The sequence below is a fragment of the Poecilia mexicana genome, unplaced genomic scaffold (genome assembly GCF_051168715.1).
Source record: "Poecilia mexicana isolate PSO_F unplaced genomic scaffold, ASM5116871v1 scaffold_19, whole genome shotgun sequence".
NCBI lineage: Eukaryota > Metazoa > Chordata > Actinopteri > Cyprinodontiformes > Poeciliidae > Poecilia > Poecilia mexicana.
Window position 1 is genome coordinate 16,824,393 of NW_028263388.1, and position 22,720 is coordinate 16,847,112.

At 41.2% G+C, this 22,720-nt stretch overlaps 1 protein-coding gene across 1 annotated transcript; it reads left to right on the top strand.

Moving 5' to 3' along the window:
• Window positions 1-1,652: 1,652 nt before the first annotated feature.
• LOC106904130 (proteasome activator complex subunit 4B-like) lies at window positions 1,653-22,720 on the top strand. Its single transcript, XM_088016391.1, has 16 exons — window positions 1,653-4,311; window positions 6,748-6,829; window positions 7,513-7,666; window positions 8,132-8,198; window positions 8,302-8,427; window positions 9,744-9,896; window positions 9,996-10,100; window positions 11,522-11,613; window positions 11,764-11,895; window positions 12,591-12,793; window positions 14,195-14,280; window positions 14,463-14,591; window positions 16,373-16,528; window positions 18,144-18,282; window positions 18,451-18,584; window positions 21,542-22,720. The coding sequence occupies exons 2-16, from the start codon at window positions 6,763-6,765 to the stop codon at window positions 21,674-21,676; spliced, it is 1,878 nt and encodes a 625-aa protein (XP_087872517.1). The 5' UTR covers window positions 1,653-4,311; window positions 6,748-6,762; the 3' UTR covers window positions 21,677-22,720.

Here is a 22,720-nt window from a genome sequence, read left to right on the forward strand (position 1 = left end):
TACTGCTGTAAACACCGTCTTATCTGAGCTCTTCATAAGAAACATGCAAAGGTAATAAAGCGAAATAACACAGACATGAAGCAACATGGTTACATTTCTCTAAAGCAGCAACTTTGAACCTGAACGGTCAGCTGAAGCAGATCTCTGACACCAGAGCTGGGCTACTGTTAAGCTATGAGGCTTGTTGAGCTTCGTCAGGCTTCGGAAGCTAAAGCCCGAACCGTAACCTCCCCCGTTAATCTCTGACACTAACGACTTGAAAATAGAATAAATACATGTCCGTTAGAATGTTTAGATACTTAATTAGCACATTTTTACAAGAACAATGGCAGAGAATATTGCCTACTAGCATAAGCTAAAGTTAATGTTAGCCACAAAGTTTAAGTAAAACTCACTGTCGTGTCAGTGAATGTATAACTAGGCGTGCATCTTAAACATTTCTCCAGCTGACTTGTTGGGGCTTCGGATCGATGTACAACCTTGGCCAAGCACTGCAAGCACCTAGTGCAAATGATAATTGTAATGGATCGGAAACAATCGAGCCGCTCCGCCCGGAACGCGGAAACTGAGGTGCAAAGAGTCCATAGTGGGACTCTGAACCTGTGAGTTGATTTGGGGGACAGGAGGAGGAGAATGCTGAGAGGAAAGAAAAGGCACAGCATACAAGTGGTCAGCCAATAGGGATGTTGATCACGAGAAAAGGTGAGGCACTGATGGAAGGAACAGATATGAGGTGACAGATGCCACGAGGAACTTGGTGGAAGAAGGCCAGCAGTGATAAACCATAACATGATGCCAGGCTGGAGACAGAGTCAGCGGAGGAATACTCTGCGAGAGTGAGACCAGGCAGGAGGAAGCAGGACAGCTTGGTGGTTAATGTGATGGCGGGGCCAGGCAGGTGAGCATAAACAGCTTGGGGGCTACTGGGATGGAGCGGAGCCGGGCAGGTGAATGGGGGCCAGCCATGGGGATACGGGGCGGCGCGGAGCCGGGCTGGAGGGTACGGGTCAGCTTGTGGGGATGCAGAATAGCCTGAAGAAAGGCTGAACGACAGGTGCGGGCTGGAGAGGCGCCTCGCTGGACAGACAGAGGGAACAGCTGGGACATGGGCCAGCTGAGGCGGCGCGGAGCCGGCCTGGGGGGTACGGGACAGCAGAATAGCCTGGAGAAAGGCTGAACGACAGGTGCGGGCTGGAGAGGCGCCTCGCTGGATAGACAGAGGGAACAGCTGGGACATGGGCCAGCTGAGGCGGGGCGGGGCTGGGCTGGGGGGTACGGGACAGCAGAATAGCCTGGAGAAAGGCTGAATGACAGGTGCAGGCTGGAGAGGCGCCTCGCTGGATAGACAGAGGGAACAGCTGGGACATGGGCCAGCTGAGGCGGCGCGGAGCCAGCCTGGGGGGCACGGGACAGCAGAATAGCCTGGAGAAAGGCTGAATGACAGGTGCGGGCTGGAGAGGCGCCTCGCTGGATAGACAGAGGGAACAGCTGGGACATGGGCCAGCTGAGGCGGGGCGGGGCCGGGCTGGGGGGTACGGGACAGCAGAATAGCCTGGAGAAAGGCTGAATGACAGGTGCGGGCTGGAGAGGCGCCTTGCTGGATAGACAGAGGGAACAGCTGGGACATGGGCCAGCTGAGGCGGCGCGGAGCCGGCCTGGGGGGTATGGGGCAGCAGAATAGCCTGGAGAAAGGCTGAATGACAGGTGTGGGCTGGAGAGGCGCCTCGCTGGATAGACAGAAGGAACAGCTGGGACATGGGCCAGCTGAGGCGGCGCGGAGCCAGCCTGGGGGTACGGGTCAGCTTGAGGGAGTGACTGAGAAGGCACAGAGCTAGTCAGGAGGGTGAAGGCCAGCTGGGTGTTACAGACTGGAAAGAAACCTTAAATTAAGGGTGTAAAGGACAGAGGGGAAAGATATGCGAAATATTGACAGGATAACATTCACTTGCATGAGGTTGACCAACCACCACCAGAGAATTGCGCAGTGCTCGTCTGGCACTGGATGTTAGCGTAAGGCCAAGAGAGTACCTCGAGACTGGTGAACGTAGTCGAACATAGACTTTTTTTTTTTTTTTTTTTTTTTTTTCTCCCCTCAAGGTTGCATGCATGCAGGGCTTGGAACTACGATGAGCATGAAGAAAAAGCCGAGACTCAGAATGGGGATGAAAACTGAGGAAATATACAGGCAGGATGAGATTAAGCTTGAAATGGGTGACTTGTCTAATAGCAGGACTGGACACAGCACAGGCAGGGAGATAGCTTATCGGCAATGGTGTTAAAATGACCAGATGCAACACGCAGGTATGCTAAATTAAATGGTGGCGATAGAAGACATGAGACAGATGGTGGAGGATTGGCTTATAGTTAAAACACAACTTATAGTGAGCGATGATCGGGATCGCTTGCTGACATTACTCTCCGGAAACAGGTTAGACAGTGAAACGAGTTAGAAAATGCTGAGGACTTGAGCTGCTGAAATGGATGATGCAAGCGAGAATTCATGGCTTGTTTAATTGATAAGGTCTGGAACGATTGTACCGAGATTGTCATGGAGGGATTTAAGTCAACTTCACGATCTGTGGCCAGCAACTGAACAGCGTGGGATGCCTCACAACTGAGGCAAAACTCCTAATTACTGGATGATTAATACGTACTCGTGCAGAGACAATTGGCAATATGACTTGAATTATGACACAGTCAAAGACAGCATAGTCTTCGGTTGACAAGTTGGCTGATAATGGAGCTGAAATAAAAATGCGGTAGCCGACACCCGAGACAATGGGCTGCATGGCTCTCAGTAGCTGAGTGCGCATACGAGTGCTGATATATGAATGAGTAATCCCTCTAGGCTGCCCCGACTCCAGACGAGTTTAACATGAGGGCATTGGCTTATGGGGGCAGAAGGTACACTGCAGTAAAACTACCCATACGAGGACATTTCCAAAGCGTTCAATAACGAGGGACCTACACTCTTTAGAACATATCAGCGGGCTACAGGCCACTAGTCGACGAGCTGAAGGTGCTACATTGTATAAACTTTCATTATTATTTAACGTTGCCTGCCTCCAACGCTTGCTCGACTCAGTCGGTTAATTGAGGAAACTGTGCAAAGCTCTGCGAATTGCTGGTTGCTGCCATAATTCGAACACACACGGAGCTGAGACAGCAGCAGCAGGTCTCTTTAGCTGTCGCACGGGAGTAAACCCGGTGAAGAATCTTAGAGCTCGAATGGCGTTTTAAAGCGCCTCCCCAAACACGACAAATCGATTCTTCAACATGCAGTTAAAAGCTCTCGAGCATATTGGGCGCAGCCCGAGTGGCCTACGAGTTCGGGAGAGAATAGGCTAATTGAAATGCAGTTCGTAATAATGCGAATGAGACATGAGAATGCTACGTCTTACCCCGACAGCCCGAGATGGGCGTAGAGAGGGAAATCCGGAAAGGTGCTGACCATGGCGGCATGCGGAAGAGAGAGAAGCTGTTGACGTGGCTGACCCATCGCGTGGCAACGGTGTGAAGACGATGCGAGAGCGGTGGTGGAGAAATGGAGGGAGAATGGATGGTGAGCTGGGAGAAAAAGGTGACGTGGATCGGTGCAGCGAGACCTTGGCGGGCGAAGGAAGACGGCCTTGCTGCTTCCGTCGGATCCTCTCTTCGTTTCTGTCGTCTTTTACGTGGCATATTTTAACAGGCTGTCTCCTCCACGTAGAGCTCCGCAGTTAGCTAGCTGGACTCACTGACTGTGCGGGAAGCAATTGCGTCGTGCGTCATGGCAAAAGTTAAAAGGTAACGAGGTGACGGGGCTTATTATGACGTTTTTCGAAGGTGGGACGAGGAGTACGGGAAACCCCAGATAGGTGAGAGATAGGCGGGTGAGCCTGCTTGAAATAATCGAGGCTGAGGTCGGGAGAAACATCTCTTGCAACAGAGGAGCGTCTGAGGGGAAAAGAAAAGGCCAACGCAGGATGAGAGGTAGAAGGACGGAGAATCACGAAGCTGTGGAGAAGATGAGACGTGCTGGCTGAGGAGCTGTGGCGAGCAGATGAACGGATTGAACGCAGCTGGGAAGCGGCCGATGACTTGGGTGTGGATCCTTTTATGCTGAACTTGATTGATGATTGGACACGTCAGGTGAGGTCCAGCGCTGAGGTCGGAGATGAGCATGACGCCGATGGACGAACGGAGGGGATGGAGTCTTCCAGTTTGAATTTTCGCTATTAGCTCCATGATGTCTATGATTTTCAACAAGCACATGCTAGCAGCAGGCGCGGCGGAGAAATTTCTTCAAACTCGTATGATGCAGCTTTTAAGGTGAGGGCTATCGATCTGGCAGTACAGGGGGGAAATAGAGCCGGTGCACGTAAACTCGGCGTGAACGTATCCATGGTTCGGCATTGGAGACCTTATGGAAAACCGAGAGCGGCGGAGATACCACCGGCTTATAACCCGGTTCAGCTTCTATATGTACATTTCCAGTTTTTTTTTGTTGTTGTTTTTTTTTTTTTTTTTTGTAGCTGCGGCTTATAGTATGGTGTGCTCTGTAGTCTGGAAAATACGGTACCGTAATACTCAAATAAGTCTTAAGTTTAGGCTTAAACATAACTGATCTACAATCGTACATACATTGGGAAGGAGTGCATTCTGGGAGCAGTTTCAGTAAAGGAGCGATCACCCCACTGTTTGTACGTCGACCTTGGGACTTCTAAGAGGCCTTGATTTGAAGATCTTCATGCATTTATTATTTGGGGGGAAATGAATCTCATGTAGCAAAACAATTATTCAATATTTTTTTGTACTGCAATGTATCTAAATGCAATAGAAACATTTATTTTGAAGCTATTTACACATATTTGCTCGGCAGTAATCAGTCCACTTTGCACCAGTAGTGAAAGGGTTTGAGAGAAAAATGCAGATCTTCATGTTAAAGGAATAAAACTATTAACCCCGGCTCCTGTTATTGAGATCAGTGTTAATTTTATAACAAACTCCACTGAAACAGACACGATTTGTCCCGTCCCTTATGATGGAAGCAGAAGAAACAAAGCAGCAAAGTATATCCACCTTATATATTTTGTTTCATAATGGCCACTAACAGCTGTTGATCATAATTCAGTAATAGCAGTTAAATCTTGCATAAAAGCATCAGCATCAGCATTTTATCAGCGGCACAGCAGATGGCCAAACTCAGCCAGATCACATCTGCTACTCAACAACTCGCTCTCGCTTTTCTGCTTTTGGTTTTTATTCTTGCAAGTTGTAAATTTCCTCTTCTTCTTTTTATTCATCACTGTAACTTGCTTAAAAGTAACCGAATTTAAAAACAAGGTACTCCGCCAACAGAAATGTGGGGAAAAGACGTGTAAAAGCAGATAAAACGACTGCTCTGCTGCATCACAATAAACAGTCAATTAGAAAATGCCAGTAGATTCTAGTTATGTTGGACCTTTACTCTTTTTACTCTTTGCTAATAACCTGATTTGTGATGCTTTGCAAGAGTATTTATAACCCTAGGGTTTCATTTTGTCACATTTTGACGATAAAATATATATTTTGTTGGGATTTTATGCGGAAGACCAACGCAAAGTAGTTCCTAATTGTGACATAAAAGGAAAAAGTCGCATGGTTTTCACAATTGTTTATATAAGGAATCTGAAAAGTGTGGTGGGCATTTGTATTCAGCCCCCTTGGTCAGTATTTTCCTGAACTTTCACTGCATTACTATTGGGGCAAGCCTCTACCAGAATTACACATCTAAAGGAAAAGTGTTGCATCTTTACGATGCTGTTTGTTCTCTGATGTTCTCTAAAATGGATTTTATGTGGCGGTATTAAAGTAAAGGAGTTGGTTACAAACTTTTCGGATGTTCTTAAAACAAATTTTAAAATCGTGTATTATCTTTCTTCAACAATTGTGCATCAATTTTGCTGGTTGATTATATAAAATCCCATTCATTCCACATGTAAAGCCAAGTGATTCCTAATAAACAAAACTTTAAAATAATATTCAAAGACTTTAATAATGCTCTTTACCATAGAATTCAAAATAAAAGCACAAAGCCATTATTGTTAGCATTCAAACTATGCACATTTTTAATATGATTCAGCTCAAGTTACTAATGTTTTTATGTGTTATTACTGGGAGGCATTGTTAAGCATTTTTTCAGTCAGGTAAATTTAGATGATATTGCACCATAGTGTTTTTAGTCTTGAAGAAGTAAAATAAGGAACATTTGAAGATCACATAACAGCAGTTAGCCAAAACTTTGAGGAGAATAATGTAGCAAAGAGAGGAAGAAGAAAAAAAAAACATAAATGACTGTGAAGGACAACTAAAAAGAGAAATGTGGTTCAAAAAGTGTACAACAACAGAGCTGAAGCCTGGACTATAAAGCATGGTTTTTGTTTCAGAAAGGTGATTTAAAGTTTAGCTGTGATGTTAAAACAAAATGTCTGAACTATATTTGTGATATTCGAGATGGCTTTGTTTAGGAATATAACCAGGAAGATATCTGCTGAGGTAAAAACCCAGTTATATTTGTACTCATTCACAAAAATGAACTTTAAATCTATAACACAATAAATAATTATTTCCATCAGATAAACTCAGCATTAGACGTCTGTTTTTTTGTGTGTGTTTTTTCCTTTTATTGGGCTTTTAGAATTGTGGAACAAATTTAGATTTAACTTTCCCCAACTGATAAGCATTTAAAGCATTTATGATAATCAGTTCAACCTTTCTTTCTGTTAGGTGTCCATCTCAGCCATGGCAGGAATCCTGAAACAGCTGAAGAGGCCGAGAAAGAAAGTGGCAGTTAAGCCTTCGGATATCAGTGAGTTTATACGCTCCAAGCTAAATCCATGATCAAATTAGAAGTAGAATGCTTGATTCTTGTTGGAAAAGGGCTTTAGAAGTAAGTTTTACAACATAATCTTGACTCTTGTGTAATCTGTGAAACCAGAGTGCCTTTTCATAGCTGTATATTTGTGGATTTTTCTGTGGAACATGACTCCCAAGTTATTTGTGTGCCCTGACATGTACATGTTAAGGTTGTCAAAGTCAAGCTAGCATAACTGACCTACTTCTCTTTCTCTGGCTCTTTTATATTAAAACGTTTTACTGAATTGTGGACTTTACCTTATTGTCGTGGATTTGACAATTAATAGGAAAGCAATGCATAATTTTTTCTTTTATATATCACATTTTAGTACATTTAGTGCGTTGACAACTTGACAGCTAACACTATTGGTAGTCATGGTCGACAAGCGGTTGTTTTGCCCTGCAGCAGGAAACTGGATCTTGATGTCACACTGCAGTGTATCTGTAGACAGGCATATTGTTACAGCTTTTATTTAATAACCACAATCATGCAAGAAAGAGGAATATCCCATTTTGTCCTTTTCATAGAGCAATTCTGCCTCTGACGCTGCGAGGTAACCAGACCCATCCTGCTTTCTGCCTAAGCTGACATGTAAATGCACTTGTTGTAAAATAGTGGCTTCTTTCTCCATTTAGGTGGGATCAAGGATCCAGAGGGGATTTGTGTTGGGGATCGTGAGGGAAACTGCTGGCTGCAGTACGACAGCAGCAACCTGCCTCTGAGTCAGGAGCAGTGGGACTTGCTGCAGTACGTGGAGAAAACTCACTGGGGCTACTACTCATGGCCCAGGTAAATACAAAACGACTAATTGTCGCGCTGGTGGATTTGGAAACTGGAAGGCGGATTAACTGCTTAGTTGGAAGGAGCAAATTAGCTGATTGACTCAAGTGCCCGTTTGATTTGAGACGGGTCTTTGTGGCTCTGCGGCCACGGTTATGTCCGACTGGCTGCCGGATGACTGATCTGGGTTGCTGGATCACTTGCGGGGGGTTGAACTGACTTCCTGTCACGGCCCGGCCCAGATAAGGCAGAATGAACGACTTACTGCCTACCCCAAATAGAAGAATTGATGCATAGGCAGAGGCGTGGCTGTCTTGGTATGCGAGCTGCGTGCTGAGTAACTGACTTTGTAATCATCCATTTATCCTCGCCGCTTATTTGAAGACAGTGTGTGTCTATCCAGAACTTTTTCTCCCTTTGTGTTGTTATCTATAAATCACAGCAGCCTCTTCTTTTGTCTGCCGCTCCTTTCAGAGAAATGATGATCTATGCATCTTCCGAAAAGCCACAAGATGACCTGCCATACGAGGAGATGAGTGAGGTGTGTGCTGATGCTGCACCACACACACGCACACACACGCACACAATAAAACAAAGATCTCTCTGTGGCGCTTCATTGTAGCATTCACTTGTGTGTCAATCAGGGCGAGAAGATCATCTTTGAGTACTTCTCGGACCCTGACTTCATTGACCAGTTGATAGAGTTTCTGTCTCTGGAGGAGCGGAAAGGGAAGGACAGCTTCAACCCGCGCCGCTTCTGCCTCTTCAAGGTGTGAATTTAACCTGTCATCCACTGACAATGTGACAAATACAAACTCTAAGCAGGATAGGTTTTCTAGTTCCGGGCTGCAGCTAACAATTATCCTACTTATTCATTGATCTATTGATTATTTTGACAATTACTTGATTAATCAGACAAAAAAAAATGGCCACATTCTGCAGATTTGTCTTTTAACTATATAAGTGTTTTTATACATTATTATAAATACATTAAAACATGTTATCAAACGGATCTTACATGGACACTTTATTAATCAGCATGGCTGTTTTGGGTGCGAGTCCCTGACATTTGTCAAATAAAGGTGCCAAAAATAACAATAACAGCCTTTTGCGAATTTAAACCACGCAATGCAAAACTTAAGCCACTTGGAGAGATTTTGGCAGAACATTTTTACAGACAAAGATGTTTTATCCTAAATACAATATATATATATATATATATATATATATATATATATATATATATATATATATATATATATATATATATATATACTGCTCAAAAAAATAAAGGGAACATTTCACTTTAATTTTGTGTGTGGCTCCAAATCCAGGCCTCCATTGGTTAATAAATTTGATTTCCATTGATGATTTTTTTTGTGTGATTTTGTTGTCAGCACATTCAACTTTGTACAGAACAAAGTATTCAATGAGAATATTTCATTCATTCAGATCTAGGATGTGTTATTTGAGTGTTCCCTTTATTTTTTTGACCAGTGTATATAGTAGAGTTTTGGCTTTACTTTTTCCTCTAAGTATTTTGTTTTTTTTCAGCAAATTGTCTATTTTTTTTTTACAATGAATTGATTACTATATTAGTTAATTCAATAATCAATTAATTACAATTAATTACTGGTTTCATCCCTAGTCTAGTTTGAAGTGCAAATATCTTTGGACACATTAAATAAGACAAAAACTGACTTACAAGACAAAAGATTTTTTTTAAGTCAATAATTTGTTATTCAAAAGTAATAGTTTCACTGGCAGATTAGTTCACTTATGACATGGTAAAAATGTCTTGCAAGTGAAACTCATACTTTTTTTTTTAATCAATATTAAGGAAACAAACTTCTATTTCTTTCAAATGTACTAAGAAACTACCGAAAATACTTGGAAAGATTTAGTGTTTTTGCCATGTATTTAATGGGGAAGCGCCGCCTCAGGCCCAACTCCACCAAGGCTGCAATTACTGTCTTTGTCTGCTGTAATTTGTTTTTTCCACCTAATTAAAAAAAAAAATAAAAAATTGACAAAAAAAAACTTCCTACTTACCAGTCAAACCCGAATGCTTATGTTTGATTGGCAGGGGCTGTTCCGTAACTACGGCAACGCGTTCTTGCCAGTGCTGTGGCCTCATCTGGAGCAACTCGCCAGCAACCCCCACGAGAGCTCCCAGCGCTGCTTGTGCGAGATTACGGCCGGACTAATCAGAGGCAGCAAACACTGGAGCTTCAGCAAGGTGCGCAGCAGAAATTCCCTCTCCGTAGCAAAATAAAACAAAACAAAAAAAAAATCCCATTAATATCAGTAAAAAACTGTGTCCGTGTGTCCGTGTTAGGTGGACAGGTTGTGGCAGCTGCTTTGCCCTTTGATCAGGACGGCGCTGAACAACATCACTGTGGAAACCTACACAGACTGGGGCACATGCATCGCCACAGCCTGCGTGAGTCACTCGGCTGCACTTCAGAGAAATTGATTTTTATGTAGTTATTTTCAGCCTGAGTTTGAAAAGATCAGATTTGGTATGAATCACGGGTTAATTTCCAGCGGTTCTGGCAGCCGCGCTCTTGTGATTATTATAACAGTTGTTCTCCGTTTGGCGAAATGTCTCAACGTTTCTGCGGCGGGAAATCTGTTTATTCTCTTAATAAATTACACAGATTACAATGTCACTGAAAAGTTAATTGATTTAAGCATTCGTCACACACGGAACGATTTATTTCAAGTATTTATTTAAGTTCATTTTGGTTATTTGTGGCTTTCTGTTCATAAACACCAAAACCCACCGATAATGAAGGCCAATAAATACTAATGGTCTGCAGCTTCATGGAAAATAAACTTCTGACTCGACATATTTCTAGCATGTAGTCATTAACACCAAGGCTAGAAAATCATGCAGTTGCAACATTACTGCCAAACATTATATAATGATGTCAGTTGTTTTCCTCACTGCTGCTTTTCTCTTGCTTGTATCCATGATTTGTTCTTTCGGTCACTGACCGGAGCTTGTGACCACAGATGAATGTGGCAGCGTAGATTTGCTGTTTGGCTCAGCTCAGAAACAAAAGCTTCTGCAAAGCAAAAAGAGAGAACAAAGCCAAAATGCATAGATTACAGAACCCAAGACATGAGAAACTAAAGACGAAGAAAGGAAATGAGAAAGGCAAGACGTCTACAAGATTAAAGCAACAGAGAAAATTAATTGAATGTGGCAAAGTGTGAATGATGATGAAAACCCAAACATGATCAGCAGAAAAATTCCCATTGATCATGAGAAAAAGCGTATATATTGTGTACAGCACAAGGATATTTCAAACTTTTTTCTTCCACTCAATTTTCCACTAATATGCTGATACATGTCATAAGAATTTTTAAAATTCTCATTTTTAAAAAGAAATGAATTTCATGTTTTCAATTAAAAGAAATAAATGCTTCAAATATACCAATATGTGTGTAAGGAGCTTAACTTTGTTACTGATTAAATTACCTTATAATTATAAATAAATTAACTTGACAATATAATATCTTCAGATCTATAATTTAGCACACCGTTCCAGCTAACTCTGATGCAACTTTGTTTTTCCTTGTGTGATAACTTGTAAATGAAAGTATCCCCCTGTCTTATTTTATCTGTATAAATATGTTTTCGTGATCTATTCTAGAAAATCTCACATTGTTTGATTTTATTAATGTAGGAAAACCAAAAACATCAGAAGGGCCTGCAAACATTTCCACATTAATAATCCTGCTGACACACAAAGCAGCCGAGTGCGCGACAACTATTCGGCCGTGTGAGATAGACGGGATAAAAATAACACTCTTCTGGTGCGTGCGTGTGTGTGTGTGTGTGTGTTTGTCCAACAGGAGGGCAGAGACCCCAGGAAACTCCACTGGCTGTTTGAGCTGCTGATGGAGAGCCCCTTGAGCGGGGAGGGCGGCTCCTTCAGGGACGCCAGGTATGAGTAACTATGCGCACGCTGTGTGTTTGTGTCACCTACAATATTTCCTGGGATTCAGATTTCAGGCTGCAGTAGTAACCTGAGCTGACACATGCTGCCGCAGTATAACAAAACAGCCCCCTCCTCTTCCTCCTCTGTCTCTGTCAGTTTGCTGTATGTGCTTCAAGGAGGTCTCGCCCAGCAGCAGTGGAGGGTTTCGGAGCTGCTGCACCGCCTGCTGGCTTACCTGGAGCCTAAACTCACCCAGGTGTATAAAAACGTCAGGGAGCGGATAGGGAGGTAATTACTCGATTAGATCCTCAAGTTTATATTAGGGTGTTTTCACGCCTGATGGTCTGGTAGACTCGACTCGATTGGGGAGCAAAATTGCAACATTTGTTACATGTTCATCTGATGTTGTTCGTTTTTCACACTGAACTGTGTGAAACACTTTTGAAAACCGTCTTTACCCCTCACCTGTGGTGGCGCTGCATCAAGAACCACTGAAGGAAACGACACAAAGACCTCTGAAGGAAGACATGAGCGCAACTGACTATTTTGGAAAATGTAAATGAAAATGGAGTAGCATCACATTTTAGCGCTCGTCAGATTTCACTTTTGTCTGGTAAAAGACCACGAGCCATTTCTCCTGCTAGTGCTGGACTTGCAGGTTTGCTTTGGTTATATTTATCCAGAATGCCCTGCTTTTGGAGCTGTCCTCGGTTCGCTTGGCGTTCACATCATACCAGGGATGTCCAAAGTGTGGTCTGGGGTCATTTTAGGCGGCTCAGTTTGCTTTTTTGTTCCACATCAGAGTTCGACTTTCTCAGCAAACAAACCAGATTTCGATTAAAGTGGACTAAACAGCGCTGGTGTGAACACACCCATAATCTCCTTCAATCGTCCATCTTAAAGCTCAGATTCATCTCAGCCGTCCACTTTGTTTTCTCTCCCCCTACATTACCTCTTCCTCTGCCTTCCCACCCTCTCTCCAGTGTGCTGACCTATATCTTCATGATAGACGTGGCGCTGCCCCACACCAGGCCCACCTCTTCCCCCCATGTGGCAGAATTCGTCACTCGGGTCCTGGAGCGGCTCAAGCCCCTCACGTCGGAGCCCGAGATCCACAACCACGTTCACGAGGAGAACACCCAGGAGACGGACGAGCGCACCCAGGCTGTCAAGCTGCTCAAAACGGGTCAGAATGCGAATGCGGGGAACGAGACGCGGCCTTCGGAGGGGGCGGGGGGGAAATATCTAAACGTGCCGTGACAGCTTGTTCTCTTGTTGAAACGGAGGAACAGACTGAATGACACAAGTTAAAAGCTTCTCATTGATTCACCTTTTTAAATTCATTTTTGAAAAGGTAGTGAGGTATTGATCGACGGCATATTCCAAGGGTGTGTGTTGAAGCATTTAAAAAACAATTTAGGGGAAGGACACCGATTCATTTGTTTGGAGGTTACCTTTAAGATATAATTTTACAGGTCGTACAGTTCAGTAATTGCTGCAGGATTTTGTTTTGTTATTGATTTGAGCTGCGAATAGTTTTAATTTTAGTCTGGAGAGCCTTGTGCTGCTTTCGACTGAGTAAAATCAAAAGTATTTGATCTTACCTGGGCCTGTGCATGAAGTGTAGTTAACAGGTTACCCCACTTTCTATAGTTTCTAGTGCAGTTGCCTTAGTACATTTGAAATAAGCCAAAACTAACTTTGAAGTGACTTTTTATTTAGATATATGAGCTTGTTTTAAGTCAGTAATTCTTTAATTTTAATAAAAAAAGTACTCAAAGGCAGATTATGTCACTTATAACAAGACATTTTTCTCATAAGTCTAATAATCTAAGACTTATCTATTAAAGTAAGCTCATATTTCTTGCTGAAAAGTTAGTTCTGAGTTAGTTTTGTCTAAATTGTACTAAAAACTAGAACACAAATACTTGGTAATATTTTGTGTTTTACCGTAACGTTTCCTAACTCAGCATGTTTTGTGACAGAATAGACTCTTCAATGTTTAGCTTCTAATTATATGCAAACAATGAACTTCCTGTTGCAGCAGCCTTGATAAACATATCTGTTTTCTACAACCGTCTGGCTGCTTTTGTGCTTCCTCTGACTTTAAACACATGTAAACATCTTTATTTGAAAACTCAGTGATGTTATAAACGATCAACTTAGTCTTCTTTCGTCAGCAGTAACTTCCACACCAAAGAGTGTGGCCATCAGCGCAACAAGGGAAAATATTTTGTGGTTTTTAACGTCTGAATGGCCATTTCTCATTTATCTCAGGTTTTTTTTTTTTTTTTTTAGATTATATTGACAACTTAAACAAATCTACCAAGGAATCGTTTAATTTCCCATGCTAATTTCACGGAAATGCTAATCTTTCAAGTTCTTTACTCGCCATTGCACAAACAAAATATCTGCTTGTACAAGTCATTACTTACTAAATGAGATGAACCGTTTTTTTTTTACCGACAGATTAATGCAGCAAGACCACAGCTCCGAGTTTGCATGTCGTCATTTACCAGTGAAATCTCCTCCGTGTGTTTGTTTGTGGGCATATCAATGACTTTATACGCACGTTTGTGTTCTGCAGTGTTGAAGTGGTTGATGGCGAGCGCAGGGCGAACCTTCACCACTCCTGTTCAGCAGCAGCTACAGCTCCTGCCTGTGCTCTTCAAGGTAACAACACGCACACGCGCGCGCTCACACAGGCTAACTCACAGGTCCCAGCACAGCATTATTACCCACTCAATCTTACTTGCCCATTAAACACAATTTCTCTCTTCATTTACTGAAAATGGCGCGTTGCTGTGTGTCTTCCTGCCTCTCTGTCTCACTCTTGTGTTTGTCTCCCCCCGCAGATTGCCCCAGTAGAGATTGATGAGAGCTATGATGAGATGAAGCAGGATGCGCGCACGTGTCTCTCTCTCATGTCCCAGGGCCTGCTCTATCCGGAGCACATCCCTCTGGTTTTGGCAGCACTGGAGGAGGTACGCACACAAAGCGGGGATGCTCATAACGCATGCTGCCCTATGGACCTGCTGTCAGTGTTTCAATCCTAATGCTGCCCAAGATGCCGGGTTAGAGAAAGAACAACCTGGAGTCATTGTAGAAAAAGTAAAGGTATTTTTACTTTAAAAGGTTTCTAAAAGTTCAGGGCTGCTCTTCATCAAATCTGACTGAACTTGGTGTTTTACAGAGAACGGGGTAACGTTTTCTCTCTTTAGCAGCTCCAGATACAGACCGAAATATATGCAAATGTAATTGAAACAAAAAGTGGCTTTATAAAGAATTAACACTTCTGATTTCAATTTACGAATATTTGAAGTCTTTATTTTCCTTCTGCTTCACAATTATGTGCTACTCCGTGTTGTTCATTCACATAAAGTCACAGCCAGAACCTTGAAGCTTGTGCCTAAATGTGTAAAATTGTCCCAAATGCAGTGCCTATGAAAAATATTCACAACCTTTTATCAAATCAAACATGATCAACAAAATTGGTCTTTTTTTGACAAAAAAAAAAACTCTTTAATGTCAAATTGAAAACTTCCTGCTAAAATAACTAAAAATATTTAACACAAATTAAGTGATTTCACAAATATCCTTCCTTTTAAAGTGACTTAATTCAACAGAGATCCAGCCAATTGGTGCTACCAGGCACAGTGAGTGGAATAGAAATCACCCGTCTCAAGTGATCAATCGTATTGTGTTTGGATCATCTATTGACCGAAGATGCAAGAACTCTCCAAGCAAATCAGAGAAAAGGTTATTAAAAAGCCAGGGTATGGGTGAGCATTTATCATGTTGTTTATCATGAAAACATTCTTAGCATAATTTTGATTTATTTCCTTTACTGATGGGAAATAAAAATAAAAAAAGCTGAAAGTATGATCAGAAATTGCATTTTTGCCATTTTCTCCACTGTTCCATGAAAACTAAGTCCATATCGCCCACTCCAAAAGTGTGCAGCGCTCTCATCATCCTGTTCCAGCATTAAAATTAAATCACGTTCTGAACTTTGAGTAGAACACTGCAAACCTGTAATCTCATGTTCTCTTTCAGGATTTGGTTTTACTTTTCTTTCTGTGTGTCCAAAATTCAAAGATGCAAACTGTTTTTCAATTGGCTTTCATGAATATCAACAGATACCGCGGCCGTTGAGCCTGAATCGCAGCATTCAGACGAACCTGCAGTGAGGATTATGCATCTCTTTTGAATGTGTTCCACCTGGGGATAATCTCTATAATGAGCTCATAAATGTTTGGCAGTGATCCGCGAACCCTGATAGATATTTGCTTCAGATGTCATCCCGCCTTGGCAATAGCCAACACAATCACTCCAGAACAATATTTTTATAAAGGAGCTCATATTCCTGATGATAAGCTAATCAACACGTTTTATGACCAACAGCTGTCTCTGTTTGTCAAACACTGACAAGGTGTAATATGTAAGTTGATGTTAATCTGAAGTTGGGTTTGTCTAATTTTTAAACTCGATAAAGAACGCCGTTTTAAATTGCATCCGGATATTACAAATGCTCTGGACATCTCCTTTATACTAAGCTTAACTGTGAACAAATTGAGATCTCCGGCGGCAGTATTTGGTCTTTTAACGCTTTCTAACGTGCATACAAAGAATACGTCTTCATTCGGCAATATCTCTTGGGTAAGAAAAACTAAAGTGATCCAGAGATAAAATGACGATGGGTTCCCATCACATCCTTTTTACTGTGACCGAGTCGTTCCTTTTCTGTGTCCTCCTCCGTGTTCAGATGGCGGCCAGCAGATCGTGGCACGCTCGCTTCTCAGTACTGACCTACCTCCAGATCACAGTCTTCTACAATCTGTTCACTCTGCTCAGTTTGCCCGCTGAGGTTCTGCGCATCCGAAAGCTGGTGATGCAGCTGCTCCTGGATGAACAGCTTGAGGTAATGTGCTTAAAAAAATAAAATAAAATAAAAAGCTGGACAGGAAGCGCAGGTTGGATGCTGCCATTTCTCATAAAGCCTAACTGACAGAGGATTATAAGAGGCCACTTATCCCTTTGCTCATTCTCATTCCTGTCTGTTCATGATTGTTGCTTAAAAATAACATCACTTCTCACTGCGACTACAGATAAGTTAATGGAGCTGCTTTGCATGCTTTTGGACTTTTGTGTTATGTCTAAAGAAGAGAGTCCAAAGTGCGGACTGGGGGCGATTTGCGGTCCTTTTGATGATTTTATGTGCAATTCTGCAATGGAGCAAATCTAGCCGGTTGATGCATTTTTTTTTTTTTTTTTTTTACAGAAAAAGCGGTACAATAAAAATAATTTCTAATTCATTAACCAGATTTCTGAATTCAACTTACTTTTGTAGTAAAGAGAACTGCAGACAACCAGCAATTTTTATTCAAAAGCAGGTACTGCAGCAAGAAATTTGGAAGAAAAATCGACTTCCTGTTCTTATTGAGCTTGGACTAAAAAGGCCAAAAAACAAAAGAAATAAACCCAAAAAACATTGTGTGCCCATCTTATAATAATGCAAAACCCTTTTTATGCTTTGGAGCGACAATCATTTATTATAAATCACTTTTTTCTTTCTTTTTTTTTTAAATTTGCTAATTTTGTTCATTTCAGTAAAGTCTTGCAAGTTTTATTTAATATTGAGTCGATAAAGTAAAAAAAAAAGTGCAATGAATTTGATTTAACATTTCTTATTTAAAATAAATAAATTTTTGTTGCCCTCCAAGTGGTTCCAACTTCATCATATTCATACAAAAAGTTTCAAAGTGGATACAATTATAAACTTATCAATATTCCTACATTTAATTAAAACCCCGAACTCTAATTCTTTGAAAACTACATTATTACAAAATACCAACAAAAACTGATTTACAATGTAGAAATTAAAACTACTGAAATCCATCATGTGAAACTTCAAACTCTTGAATAAGGTTTGATCCACAAACCTGTTTGTGCCACTTAGCTTTTCATAAACATATTTGGGACTCTAACGTCCAAAATTTCGGCGGAGCTCTTAGCAATGATAATCGAAACAAACAAAAATAAATGCTTAAAATATATGCTTGTGTGAGTAGTGAATGCATAACATTGGAGCTTCACAATTATCCTTGTAATTTTAAACAAATTACAAGGATAAATTAGCTTTTGTACTTTAATTTACTGAGATGCACCTTCTTCAGCTTTAACTTTTAATCTTTCAGTAATTTCTGTGCACCGTCTGCTAAAACGTCAATAGTTTCTCTTTATTTGTCTCACTGGCCCTACAGTAAAACCTCTAAACTGATTTCTGATCTGGAGTCACAGCGCAGGTAAAAAAAGAAAAAAGAAAAATCAATGGCTGCCTCTGAATTACAATTACCGTTTATGATATTTAGCAGAGTTGATGAGTGATTTGAAACCGTTCTCCTTTTGCTCAGTACCCACAGATTTATTTCCTCTCTGCTCCCTCTTATTTGTCCCTCTAATTTACTGCTTTGGATTTTTAACGGTCTGGTATTCCTTGTTGCTCCTCTTCCCATTTTTCTCCGTCTTCCCTAAAGGTGAGGGACATGGCCTGCACCACCCTCAGTGGTTTACTGCAGTGCCAGTTCTTCCCTCTGGACTCCTGTCTGCAGACACAGCTCCAGACGCTGAGTCAGACTTCCCTCCCCAAGGCCAGAGGAGAGCTGGCCTCCATGGGTACACACATAAAACACACACGCAATTACACAGCGAGGCAATCACAGTAATACTTGCCCTGTTACCCTTTCTTATCACAGGGGAATTGTGAGCCTTGAAATTCTGAAGCCTGTTTTAACTCTGTGCGTGTGTGTGTGTGTGTGTGTGTGTGTGTGTGCGTGCGTGCAGACTTGGTGCGGCGCCACGCCGGCGTGCTCGGTCTGAGCGCGTGCATCCTGTCGAGCCCCTACGACGTCCCACAGTGGATGCCGCAGATCCTGATGGAGCTGAGCGACCATCTCAACGACCCGCAGCCTATAGAGGTACGCACGCACACGCGCGCGCCCGCAGCCAAACGACGCGCTTCAACCAGTGCAAGCTGAAAGAATACAATTTCATTCTCCAATTGAGGAGAAAATTATGTCTTTGGCCTTTCTTCAAGCATGAAGCAGACGTACAATGTAATCCGCAAAGCAGACAGTGCGCTGGTGAGGATAATTTAGTGCTTCTTTTGTCGCAAAGCGGAGGAGATGACGAGGAATAGGCAATAAACACATCTGGGAGTATATATTCATATGTAAAACAACTAACTATTCTGTTACACAGGATAGTTGGAGTAAAGTCCATAGAAAATTACACGTATTTGAAAAGGAAGCCAGAGGTTTAGGTGCATCCCCCCCCCAAAAAAAAATATAACCTGGAATTCAAATCTGTTTCATTGGAGTTTTGAATCCAAATATTCATAATTATGAAACAAATGAGGAAAAAGTTGACCTCTTAAAATCTTATGTCCCGTTTCCAGACTTCATACATGGATTTGAAAATGCACTGACATTAAATACAATAAAACACAACTTAATGTCAAGTTTATGTAATATATTATGTTTGTACAATATATTGCTACATCATAATGTAGCAATATATTGACATCCATGACAGCAATACACTTTCTTTGGTTAACAACCTAAATATTTAGTGTGAAGCGAAATATTTTCTCCAACTATTATGTACCGTTACATAAATGTTCAAAATCGTTCTAAACATCGAATTCATAATTACAGACAAACAGTATATTAATTTAAGAGTGTGACACAATCAATACACAAAATAATTATAGATTGACATAAAGTGTAGAGATTTCTCTGTGGATTTTCCCCGTCAGGCTCAGTGCCTGAGCTGTGAGCACCAGAAATGAAAACAATCACTCTTTCTTTCACTGTAGTATTGGAAATGATAGCCTGGGTGGCCTGAGGAGAAAATGAAAGGGTAAAAACGTCACACATTAGGGGTCATGCAACGTTACCCACCAGTTTTTTTTTTTCTTTCAGGTCTACAGTTGATGTTTTGTCACAGAAATTGCTGCTAAGCAAGAATCGGTCTTAATTTGCTTCCTAGTCTACTACTCTACTCCAGTTGCAGCTTTTTAAGGCTGTTTCTGTCCTCTAGCAGTAATTATTCTACCTCTTATTGAAACGACAGGTAAAAGTGGAACATATGTTAAGATTTTCTGAGTAAAATCCTCTAACATGTTGGTTTAAAATGCATCTTCACACTGGTTTTAAAAAAGCACAGTAATAAATAAATAAATCTTTGAGTTTGGGTTCCTCCTTTTCTTAAGAGCTCTGAGGGCAATAGTGTAAAACAAACGTGCTCCATGTTTAAATGATGAGAACATCTCTGAGTTTCACTGATCCACGGCTTAATGCCATGTTTTGAGCTCTTGTTGAATCAGATGACTTTTCACTCAGATCTTGTTGTGCTCTAAATAATTGCTGCCCTGCATTTTTTAAAGTTATATCTGGCATTTGAACATAAATAAATGATTGTTGCCTCATTAGATTTTTATCAGCGTAAACATGCAGGACGATCGCTGCTGGTGGATCCAGCTCTGCATATTTTAAATCGCTTCAGCTCACCTTCGTTTTTGCACTCTGAAGATAAATTTTTACATCGATTTGATGGCCGTTTTATGTTTGCTTAACTCCAGAATTAGGCCTAAGTGTGGGTTTTATTTTAAAAATAATTAGAGCTGTTTACAAGGTGCAGAAATGTGCTTGTAAAACAGCTGCTATCAATATTGCACTTTATTGGAGGATTTTACCACAAAGTCGAATGGAAAGCTGCATTGAACATCTAAGATTTTATATTTTTACCTTCCCAGAACAGTTGATGTGTTTACAAAATTATTCACACGCTTTGCACTTTTTCACATTTTGTTGTGTGTCTGTGTTAAAGCTACAAACAGTTGTTTGTCTCCTCATTTAAATGCGACATCACCTTTATTTATAGTTTTTGTACACATCTACAGTTGGAAATGTGTCATTTTTAAAAGATCCACCATTGTTGTTTTCATTTTTAGGGAAACATAAAAGTTTTCCAAAAAGAGGATGAATGCATTTAGGTTGAAACCAGTTGAAATTACAAGAATCATCCAGCTTGCAGCTCTGTACAAACACCATTAATAGCGGATGATTTATGCAGGCTCGGAAGCAACATGTGCTGACATTTTTCAGTAAAGGTCTTGTTTATTTCAGGACAGCAAAATCAAGCTACATCCTGCATCCACTGCAGGAGCAGCAGCAACAGGTCTGCAGTAAAAGGTGCTAAATTTGCTCAGCTGCAGACCAAAGAGCCTGTAGTAAAAAGCAGGATTAGTGGCTTAGTGAGGAAACTTTTAGGGTCATCTGTGGGGTTTTGTGCCACAAATCTGGTTCACTTCTGACTCAAGATAATAAAGAAAATCACTGAAAGGGAAGAACAGTCTACCATTCAGTTTCTTGGGGAAACATAAAACAAAAACATTACTACAGCTGTTCTGTGCTCTGTGATTAAACAGTAGTAGCCAAGAAAACACTAATTAATCAAGAAATAAATTGAACTGACTTTTAAAAATTAATGTAAATCAACCCAAAACAAATCCATCATAGTTTATATCTGCCTTTTGTGTTTGCACTAATAGTTTTAAATTATTTCAAAATCCCTCTCTTCTTCCTTGATCGATATTATGTCTAAATATTTGTGAAAAATTAGTTTGCTGCTTTTTTTTTCACATTTTCCATGTTCCAGGATTTTCCATGAGATTTTTAAGCCACTTTTACACGTTAACATTGAATTCACAACAAGCAGATCCAGTCCGGTCCTCATATCAAATCCAAGGATGTTGGATTGTCAAAAATGGACGCAGAACCATCATATTTCATCACTAGTCTCGGGTTATGTTGCCCTCTAACTGCTGGCAGGTTGCAGGAATTCATAATGTTTCTATCCTTTTGCTTTAAAGATGACGGTGAAGAAGACACTGTCAGAGTTCAGGCGCACTCACCACGACAACTGGAAGGAGCATCGGCAGTGCTTCACCGACGACCAGCTTCTGGTGCTCACCAACCTGCTGGTGTCGCCCTGTTACTACGCCTAGACGTTCGCCTACCGCCCCCTTCCACGGAAAAATAATCCCGCCCTTAAGTACAGCTGGGGGCTTCTGTCTGCGATGATAAAGACTCATCATTCCAGGGAGGAGATCTCTGTCTGGACCCTCACGTGCCGCTGCTGGCCTTTCGCCGGAAAGCAGCTGGGGACAGAGAGGTTTTCAGTTAGCACGCTGCTCAGTGGGGTTTGTTTTGCACGCTGAGGCGGCCATGGCGATGATGAAAGTGTGTTTTCAGTCTCCTGCAGCTCTGATCTACACAGAGACTCCAAATCTTCTTCTTCCTCTTTATTGCACCACCGTCACTTTGAAGGAAGTTTCTGAATAAAATCTTTAGGGTAAAATTTTCTATTTAAATACAGTCATGTGACAAAACTAGGACATCCTGTGAAATATTTGGTTAATTATTAAGAAAAAGTTAACATATTGATGTCTACTTTTGTATTTATTTCAGGAAAATAAAGTGATTTAACTGCAATTAACTGAGAAATAAAAATGAACCTTCCTAAAAAGATAAAAAGTGCCGTTTAGCTAAGGAAAAAGTTAGGACACCCAACCCCTGGTAGTTGGTGTTGCCTTCTTTGAATGAAATAACTCGATAACAATACTGGTATGTTTTGGGATCAAGTTTTCTTCAAGTCCCTTCTCATAGATGATAGCTTTCATTATGGATTCTGTGATGGTGAAAATGGGAAGGCCTAGCTGCAGCAACGCACTCCTAAACCATGACACTACCACTTCGATGCTTCTCGGTTAGTTTGCCAAAGGTGTTCAAAATAATTCAGTTTTAGACTTCAAAGTCTGGGCTTTTGTCTCTCTGGAAAACTGGCCTTTGTGAGGGTTTTTTTTTTTTTTTTTTTTTTTTGGTCAAGTTCAGTCCAACTTAAACAATCGGTACACATTAACTTGATACACCTCCTCTAAAGTATTAAGTAATTAATCATCGTCATGCGCCACTGATTTCATGTGTGGGTTTTTGAGGCGTTTCCAGTGCGAATACATATGAGGGTAAAGAATAAATATTGTCTTCTAAAA